General features: G+C 39.7%; 1 protein-coding gene across 1 annotated transcript in view; it reads right to left on the reverse strand.

The window, feature by feature from the left end:
- Nucleotides 1-370: 370 nt before the first annotated feature.
- Nucleotides 371-9,863, reverse strand: part of si:dkey-251i10.3 (uncharacterized protein LOC553498 homolog) — a 48,946-nt gene continuing 39,453 nt past the window's right edge. Inside the window, exons 12-14 of the mRNA XM_043704671.1 lie at nucleotides 7,272-7,462; nucleotides 5,124-5,223; nucleotides 371-857 (exon numbers count right to left, since the gene is read on the reverse strand). Coding sequence (XP_043560606.1) covers nucleotides 606-857; nucleotides 5,124-5,223; nucleotides 7,272-7,462 — 543 coding nt within the window. The 3' untranslated portion in view covers nucleotides 371-605. The remainder of the gene's footprint in view (nucleotides 858-5,123; nucleotides 5,224-7,271; nucleotides 7,463-9,863) is intronic.

Below are 9,863 nucleotides of genomic sequence, written 5' to 3' on the forward strand. Positions count from 1 at the left end.
CACTTCAGTTTAAATCCACAAACAGTGACTGAGATTTCATATTACTAAAAGACACTTGTAAAATACGTCAACTGTGTAATGATAGGGAAACATTTCAGGAAAGGGGAAGAAGTGGTCATTAAAAACCACACCTCTCCATCTCTACTCTTGGTATGGTAGGAGGCACACATTGTAACATTGCAGTTTTATTGGGAGGAATATTGTTCTTTTTAGTACAAAATGTTATGCTTTATACTTTATGGATCTTCCAATCTATCCAGTGGTGTCTTACCATTCCCTGGTGTAGTACAGTCACGAGGCTCTTCTGCGATAGTAGGGGCCATCACAAGTGAGCCTCCCCTGCATAATAAGATAAAGACTTTCCAAATGATAATTATAAAGCTGCTTTTATTGTGATGTGATGTGAGCTGACATGTTTCTATCTGTTCATTCATCATTCCACTAAAGATGACAGCCATAGGGCTATAGCACAATTTGTGGAAATGCCAAGACAAAATTCTGGTCCGGTTGCTAGATTTAACTACACTCTGTAATGGAATGATAAAAATCCATGATCACCATCAGCTGGACACTCTAGAAATGACATTAAGCAATAATGCTTTTCATCAGTGAGATGATTTATTCTGCATTTTTCTGCGTTTACGAGGGTTCTGTTTGACTTTTGATTTCATAGTTTTCTTCTCTTGAAGCAAATCATCTTCAGAGATTGGTTCAATTATTGTTCCCATTTTTGTCACAACCTTTGGCAGCGTTAACTTCTGCATGACTTTCTCAGTATTCCATGTACTCCCAATAGGGACACAGATACTCTTTTCAAACTGATTCTGATGAGAGTATGGGAAAGGCAGTTCATTTACCTGCATCAAAACAAATAATTCAGCGTTTAGTACCAGACAAAATAATTTATACACTAATCACAAGGTGATGGAGTCTATTCTCATCAAATAAGTAATTGATACATAAAGACTTTGTCAAAATAGAACTTAGCAAGGATTATATGCATTTTACTAAAATTACAGTCTTAGCTATCAACAGCTCAGACATGAAAACAGACACAGTAGACTACGTGGCTCGTAAAGCATTTTTTGCTATTCAAGTAATCATGACTCTTTTTGGGTTTTAACTCCACTTTCTTGATCTCTCCACATTCCTCAGATCTCAGAGACCAAAATTTTGTTTCTCATGTGCTTAAACATAACCTGTGACTGAGTATCTTGAACTCTACTTCAGAATTGTAAAGATCACAACCCTTTGAGCAAAGACATTTTTTTCCTGTGTTTTGCACTGCTAAATAATCAACGACACATTCTAATAACATGACTGCGTATTTTAGATTTGTAGGGGGTGGTGTAATTTTTAAATCATTAACTGACCCTTTGAGCAAAGACATTTTTTTCCTGTGTTTTGCACTGCTAAATAATCAACGACACATTCTAATAACATGACTGCGTATTTTAGATTGTCCAGCCAGCAAAAACAACTAACTAATATCTATCCTGTCAAATCACTTCAGAATCTTCTACGTTAAATCAGGTCACCTCATTCTTCCAACTCCAGGCAGTATAGGGCTCTCTTAAGACACCCCTTTCAGCCTTAGGATTTATCTAGTGAAAACGTACCATACCATACTGCCTCCAATGCAAGTATATCATCCCTTAAATATGGAGATCAAAACTAGACACAAATTTAAAGCAGGAGTAAACTATTTGGTGTTTACTCTACCATTCAATGTGATCATGGCTGATCATCTAGCTCAATGCCATACTCCCCATATCCCTTGTTACCTTTACAATCTACAAATATACCTCCTTCTTGACTATATTAAGTGAGTTGGCCTCCACAACCTACTGTGGTAGAGCATTCCACAAGCTCTCCTCATAAGTCACGATTCTACTTTGTTTTGTATTGTCAGCAAATTAATACATTACAATCTGTGTTCACAGGCATTAAAAAACCAGAGTACTGATTTTTGGGGCACTCCTCCAATCACAGACTGCCAACTTAAGAATGACCTAATTACGTTTAGTCTTTGCTTCTCGTCTGCTTTCCAAACACTAATTTTACTGACCAGTAAAAAAAATGGGTCTGCACAGATTAAAAATGTCTCAAGTACAATCTCAAGAAATAGTGATTATCAATTAGGTAATACAAAGTGATGATAGGAGAGATACATTGAGCTCAGCACTCATATGGTAGGAAAAACTGCCATTTCTTCAGTAACCATTGCTGAAAAGTGCATATGTTGATATCAGGAACAGCATGATACCTTCAACTTGTACTGATAAGATGTGCATGAAGACTGCTCAATTGAGTGAGGAATCCATTGACAGAATGCAATGGAAGAGTCACTGACCAGTTATTTAGAAACTGTTTATGATTATTTCAGAGCTGTAACAGTGCACTGAGAAGGTCAAGAAAAGCAGAGATTTACAACACTCGACACATTTAGAGTCATAGAGATGTACAGCATGGAAACAGACCCTTCGGTCCAACCCGTCCATCCCGACCCGATATACCAACTCAATCTAGTCCCACCTGCCAGTACCCGGACCATATTCGACTAAACCCTTCCTATTCATATACCCATCCAAATGCCTTTTAAATGTTGCAATTGTACCAGCCTCCACCACTTCCTTTGACAGCTCATTCCATACATGTAACACCCTCTGCGTGAAAAGATTGCCCCATAGGTCCCTTTTAGAGCTTTCCCCTCTCACCCTAAATCTGTTCCCTCTAGTTCTGGACTCTGCCCACCTCAGGGAAAAGACTTTGTCTATTTATCCTATCCACGCCCCTCAATTTTGTAAACCTCAGCCTCCGACGCTCCAGGGAAAACAGCCCCAGCCTGTTCAGCCTCTCCCCAGAGCACAAATCCTCCAACCCTGGTAACATCCTTGCAAATCTTTTCTGAACCCTTTCAAGTTTCACAACATCTTTCCGATAGGAAGGAGACCAGAACCATTTATCTGAATTAAACTCCATCTGCCACTTCTTGGCCCATCTGATCAAGATCCTGTTGTAATCTGAGGTAACCTTCTTCGCCATCCACTACACCTCCAATTTTGGTGTCATCTGCAAACTTACTAACTGTACCTCTTATGCTCGCATCCAAATCATTTATGTAAATGATAAAAAGTAGAGGATCCAGCACCAATCCTTATGGCACACCACTGGTCACAGGCCTCCAGTCTGAAAAACAATCCTCTAACCCCCACCCGTCTTCTACCTTTGAGCCAGTTCTATATCCAAATGGCTAGTTCTCCCTTTATTCCGTGAGATCTAACCTTGCTAACCAGTCTCCCATGGGGAACCTTGTCAAATGCCTTACTGAAATCCATATAGATCACATCTACCGCTCTGCCCTCATCAATCCTCTTTGTTACTTCTTCGAAAAACTCAATCAATTTTGTCAGACATGATTTCCCACGCACAAAACCATGCTGACTATCCCTAATCAGTCCTTGCCTTTCCAAATACATGTATATCCTGTCCGTCAGGAATCACTCCAACAATGTGCCCACTACCAACGTCAGGCTCACTGTTCTATAGTATCCAGGCTTGTCCCTACTACCCTTCTTAAAGACGTTAGCCAACCTCCTGTCTTCCGGCACCTCACCTGTGACTATCGATGATACAAATATCTTAGCAAGAGGTCCAGCAATAGTTTAAAAGAATACTGTAAAAAAATCTGCAGTTTCCTTCCAATTTGAATTTACCTATTATTCACAAATGGCAGTGAAGAATCAATGACAACACTCTTATGAAGGTGTAAAACAATGAGACTAATTCTGTGCACCCTCATCACATGCTCCACTTCAGAATTGGGGGCTGGCACAGAGAACTATCACTCTTTGAGAAAACCATAGCAGAGATTCAAATGAACAGTAGGACTCTTCTTCAAGGAGAAAGTGAGGTCTGCAGATGCTGGAGATCAGAGATGGAAATGTGTTGCTGGAAAAGCACAGCAGGTCAGGCAGCATCTAGGGAACAGGAGAATCGATGTTTCGGGCATTAGCCCTTCTTCAGGGGTTTCCTGAAGAAGGGCTAATGCCCGAAACGTCGATTCTCCTGTTCCCTAGATGCTGCCTGACCTGCTGTGCTTTTCCAGCAACACATTTCCGACTCTTCTTCAAGCTCAATTTGCTGCATTTTATTGAAAATTCTTTTTAGCGGTGTAATACAGGATGTGAATTCAAAGAAAATCTTAAGCAGCCCATGTAAGAACGTAAGAACCTCAAATAAAATCTACTTAAAGTCAGTGCTACAGAATTTGACAGCATAATCGGGGGCCTAGATCTGTGCCTGTTCACTAATCTATCCAGTTTGCTTTTGTTCTCATAGTCGACTGTATTTTCTATTCTCTTTTCAATTATTAATTTGCTTGTTTTGAAAGCTTTTGTAGATTCTGCTTCTATTATCTTTGACAAGGCAATATATTAATAACATTTAACTTTTAACATTTTTGAACATCCTACAGTGCTTCAAGGGAGCACTAAAGCAAAATCCGACACTAGGCCAAATAACAAGACATTTAGCAGATGAACAAAAGCTTGACGACAAATCAGTTTTAAAAGGTGGAAAGCAAAGGAGAGAGAATGGAGAGTGGAGAGTTTTAAAAAGGCAATTTCAGAGATTAGGAATTCAACTGCTAAACTGAATTCCCAATTAATGACAAAACAATTAAAATCAGATATACTGCAGTGACTAGAATTAGACAGCGTAAATATGTCAATGAGCTATAGGGCTGGAGGAAATTACAGAAATAGGATGCGCTGGGGGCATGGAGAGATTTGTAAACAAGAATGGGAATTTTAAGGAGGAGCCAAGATAGTTAGGCGTGTACTGGGGTGGGCCGTAAACTGGATTTATCGCAAATTATAGGTTAAGATTCTCTGCATCACACCACTGTTGCTCAATATTTCTTCCCTCCCCACCCAAATCAACTGTAATCAATAATGACAGTAACCTCAAATTTATGGGCTCCAGTTATTAATTTACCAGCAAATATAGTTTTCCTGAATTGACTGTCAAAGTTTTCAAGTTTGAATACCACACTTATTTATTCCATGAAATGGACTGTATATTTATCAATCTTGAAAATAAGAGTGCAAATTCCCCCTCACCTGGTGTGCTGCAACTCCAATGTCTCGATTCTCATTGATTATAACATTTGGTAAATGTTGATCCTTCCTGGGTGGAGGTGGAGCAGCTTTAATGCGGAACCTAGAGAAGCAACAGCGAGAGTACAATTAGAGTGAGGCAAGATGATGTTATCCACAGATACCACCCACACCCCCCCCCCAAAAAAAACCTTCCAAAATACATTTACCAAATGTTCGGTTTCAATTTTAGATTTGTTCAAATATGGAAATACCATTTTGTTTTGATGCTCTCCCAGATACTGTTCTAAATCACATGATAATCATGCCACACCGTAGAAAACACAAAGTAACTGGTTTCAATCTTCCCTGTGCAATAATTTCAGAATTTTGAACACCTCAATCACACTGCAAGCAATTCTGTTGTAATGAAGACAGACAAAAGAATTTGGATTGTTTCTACATTTGCATTCCCTCATTCCAAACAGCTTAGGAGTGAATCCATACTATAGATTCAATTATTTCAATCCTACTTCTACTCTGTAACCCAAAACTGCCCACAGTACTATATTTACGATCTTACATTCTATACAAAGTTTGTGAAAAGATTTGTAGCTCAGGTGCTCGATGTTGTGGTTCTGTTCGCCAGAATTACATTCTATACCTTTTGCCATAAAGGCCAGTATTGGCCAATCTTTATTATCTTACCTACTTGAGCAACTGCTTTCAAATGTCTAACTTTGAGAATTTCAGAACCCTCAAAATATGCTTTTACATATTCAAAGCATCATTTTCATCTATTTTTAAAAAGAACAATTACTAACGCTCTTAACAGTTTATCTTACTTCTCAGAATACTTACTACCATTTCCACTTTAGCATCCTTTGCAATTATGGATAACATTTCCTTAAGCTAACAAAAAAAAATATTTTGGATACTGGAAATTGTAAAATAAAAACACAGATGCTGGGGAAATGCGGATCAGACAGCAATATAGTGGGAAGAAATCAAAACAAACAGAGGGAAGACAGAAATGCTAAAGTTTTTAAACTAGTAGAAGGGATGGGGCAGGGAAAACAAAGATGAATTGTGATGGGTGAAGAGAAGGAAAATGAAATAAAAATAGTTCACTAACAGAAAAAAAAGTCATGACAGGTATAATCAAAAGTCATATCCAAATAAAGTGCAAATTGCTACATTAAAAAACATCTGTATACCACGAAAAGATTAAGAAAGAACCCATATTAGACTGAAAAAGCAAAACAAAAGAAATAACAAGATGGAGGCCAAGATATGGTCTAAAATCAATGTTTGATTGCAAGTCTACATAATTCAGACACTGATCTAAAAGAACTTGGTAAAATATTTGAAGCACTTGACACATCTTCAAAATCAGTTTGCAGCTTCTAAATTTTTTCTCTTCATCCACATGGTTTGAAATTAATTTGGAGATACACCAAACTTTCCTCAATACAGGCCTGTAATCACCTCAGTAAATACTGTTTTACATAGTCTTACAGTCATTCTCAACATTTTCCTAATTTTCTGTGCAGTATTTGCAAATCTTAGCCCATTCCTAAATTCTGATCCTAATTCTTGATAGACAGGGCAAGGTACTCTAAGAAAATTATGCAATAATTGGATAAAAATATTGTAATTAGTAAGTTGCTACAAAAATAACATGTCAAGAAGTCAACAGATTTGGTACAATTTTAGGGAGGAACTTTTCCAACCAGTTAAGCTTGGTAAAATAATACTAGTTGAGAAGAACAAATCAGAAATGCTGCAGTGATGTCCATCCATTTGACACTTAGTTTCTTTCCTATTTGGTTTTCAAGAGCTTTGAAAATGCCAGTATTCTGGTTGCAAATGAACATCTTCTACAGCATCATTAAAACTTCTGGTGGCCGTGGAGGTAGGTCTGCCCAATGTTGATTTCCTCATACTATTCTTCACTCTTATGAATGAATCAAATAGACTTTAGACCACTGTAGACCTTTTATTCATGGTTATTGAATCAAATCACTTTTAAAAGATATCAACTGACTTAGAATTAATATTGGTTGCAACTGGAGTGAACATTGAATACTTTATCAGGCAAAGGCTAAAATTTATATTGTAATTAACCAGCAGAGAACCGTCCATAGCATGATCATTTCCCAAAGGACCTACCTTTTTCTTTTCTTTGCACTTGGTTGGAGACCTTGTCCTCCCCATTCACCCCACCCCGGTAAGGTTAAGTCAATGTCTTTTGGTTTGCTAGCATCAACATGCTTCTGTTTATCTTTTATGAAATCATCAATGACATCATCTGATGCAAAGGCCTCCTGAATGACCATGCGCTGGTCTTCATATTCTTCATTCTAATAAAGAAGTAGTTGAAAATTATTTCAACAGAGGGTCAATGTAATTTTTAAATAGATGTTCTATTTACCAATCATGTTTTATACCTAAATTTGAAGTATATATTATTAGTAATCCAACATGCAATATTTTAATTATGTATGTTGCTGTTATTTGTCAAAGTTACTCATTGATTTCTTGTTGAGAGCCATAATCTCCATCATTTTGCTCCTGGATCATTCTCAGCGATACTGAAACACAACTACAAGACTACACAAAGTTCTAAGTCTAATTTTAGTTGTGCACATTGAAGCAAGAGACTTCTCAAACATCCAAATCTTTGCTGAAAAGAAAACTTTCAGCTTGATAGTGTAACATGACTCCTTCATAGTTTGTAACAATCTTGCTTACTGTGTTCCAGCCTCTGATACCATTCCTAGGTGCCCTTGAAAAGGTAGTGGTGAGCTGCATTCTTGACCACTGCCAGCCATCTGATGTAGGTCTATCTCTGACACTGGTAAGGAGGGAGTTCCAGGATTTTGACCAACACTGAAGGAGCTTCCAAGATGGTGAGTGGCTTGGAGAGGAACTTGCAGCTGGCAGTGTTCCCACATATCTGCTGCCTTAGTTCTGCATGATAGTGGTCATGGGTTTGGGAAGTGTTGTCTAAGAAGCCTTGGTGAACTTCTGCAGTGCACAGATAGTATACACTTGCTGCTACTGAAGATCAGTGGTGGGGAGACTGAATGTCTGTGGATGTGGTGACAATTAATTGGACTGCTTTTGTGCTGGATCATGTCAAGCTGGAGTGTTTTTGGATTTGCACTGATCCAGCAAGTGGAGAGTATTCCAGTACACTCCTGACTTGTGCCTTAAAGGTGGTGGGGACAGGCTTTGGAGAGTGAGTTACTCCCTTCAAGATTCCTAGCTTTGGACCTGCTCTTGTAGCCACTGTATTTATATGACGAGTTGGGTTTCTGGTCAGTGTTGATTGACCAGAATGTTGATAAGGGATTCAGTGATGGTAACGTTATTGAATGTCAAGGGGCAATCGTTAAGATTCGGTCTTGTGGGAGATGGTCACTACCTGACACTTGTGTGGCATGAATGTTATTGGGACAGGTCTGCCCAAATGGGATATAGACCAGGTCTTGCTTCATTTGAACATGGACTTCAGTACTGAGGAGTCGCAAATGAAGCAAGAAGTGACATTATTCACTTAGATTGATCACCACTACCTTCCAATGACTGGATTAGATTAGATTAGATTCTCTACAATATGGAAACTGGTCCTTCGGCCTAACAAGTCCATACCGACCCTCCGAGAGTAACCCACCCAAACCCACACCCCTACCCTGTATTTACCCCTGACTAATGTACCTAACACTACAGGCAATTTAGCATGGCCAATTCACCTAAACATTCAGTCTCCCCAACACTGATCTTCAGTAGCAGCAAGTGTATACTATCTGTGCACTGCAGAAGTTCACCAAGGCTTCTTAGACAACAATTCCCAAACCCATGACCACTATCATGCAGAACTAAGGCAGCAGATATGTGGGAACACTGCCAGCTGCAAGTTCCTCTCCAAGCCACTCACCATCTTGGAAGCTCCTTCAGTGTTGGTCAAAATCCTGGAACTCCCTCCTTACCAGTGTCAGAGATAGACCTACATCAGATGGCTGGCTGTGGTCAAGAATGCAATTTAGCATGGCCAATTCACCTAACCTGCACATCTTTGGACTGGGGGAGGAAACCGGAGCACCCGGAGGAAACCCATGCAGACATGGGGGAGAATGTGCAAACTCCACACAGACAGTTGTCTGAGGGGGAGTCGAAGCCGGGCCCCTGGTGCTGTGAGGCAGCAGTGCTAACCATTGAGCCACTGTGCCGCCCACTGGTCAGAAGACTAGTGACATAGCAGCCAAGGAAGGTTGAGCCTAGGATATCACTCACAGGAACTCCTATAGAGATGCTCTGGATCTAAGGTGACTGATTTGTAACAACCACAACCATCTTTCCCCATATGCTAGACATGACTCCGTACACTCATCACCCCTTGATTCCCATGGACTCGAGTTTTGCTAGGGCTCCTTGATGCCAAACTCAGACATTGATGACAATGGCAAACACTCATCATCCCTCTGGGATTCACTTCATGTTCACATTTGAACCAAGGTTCTACTGAGGTCAGGAGTTGAGTAGCTCTCGTGGAACCAAAACTGTGCATCAGTGAGCAAATTATTGCAAAGCAAGCACTGCTTGACTGCACTGGTGATGCCCCCACTTTACTGATATCTGACAGTAGGCATTGTGTGGTGATTGACCATCTCACCATCAAGCCAGCAGATAAAGGGGACGCAGTGGTAGTCTGGCGCACTGACCTCTACACCGCTGAAGCCAAACGCCAACTCGAGGACA

The sequence above is a fragment of the Chiloscyllium plagiosum genome, chromosome 15 (assembly GCF_004010195.1).
Source record: "Chiloscyllium plagiosum isolate BGI_BamShark_2017 chromosome 15, ASM401019v2, whole genome shotgun sequence".
In the NCBI taxonomy this organism is placed as follows: Eukaryota; Metazoa; Chordata; class Chondrichthyes; order Orectolobiformes; family Hemiscylliidae; genus Chiloscyllium; species Chiloscyllium plagiosum.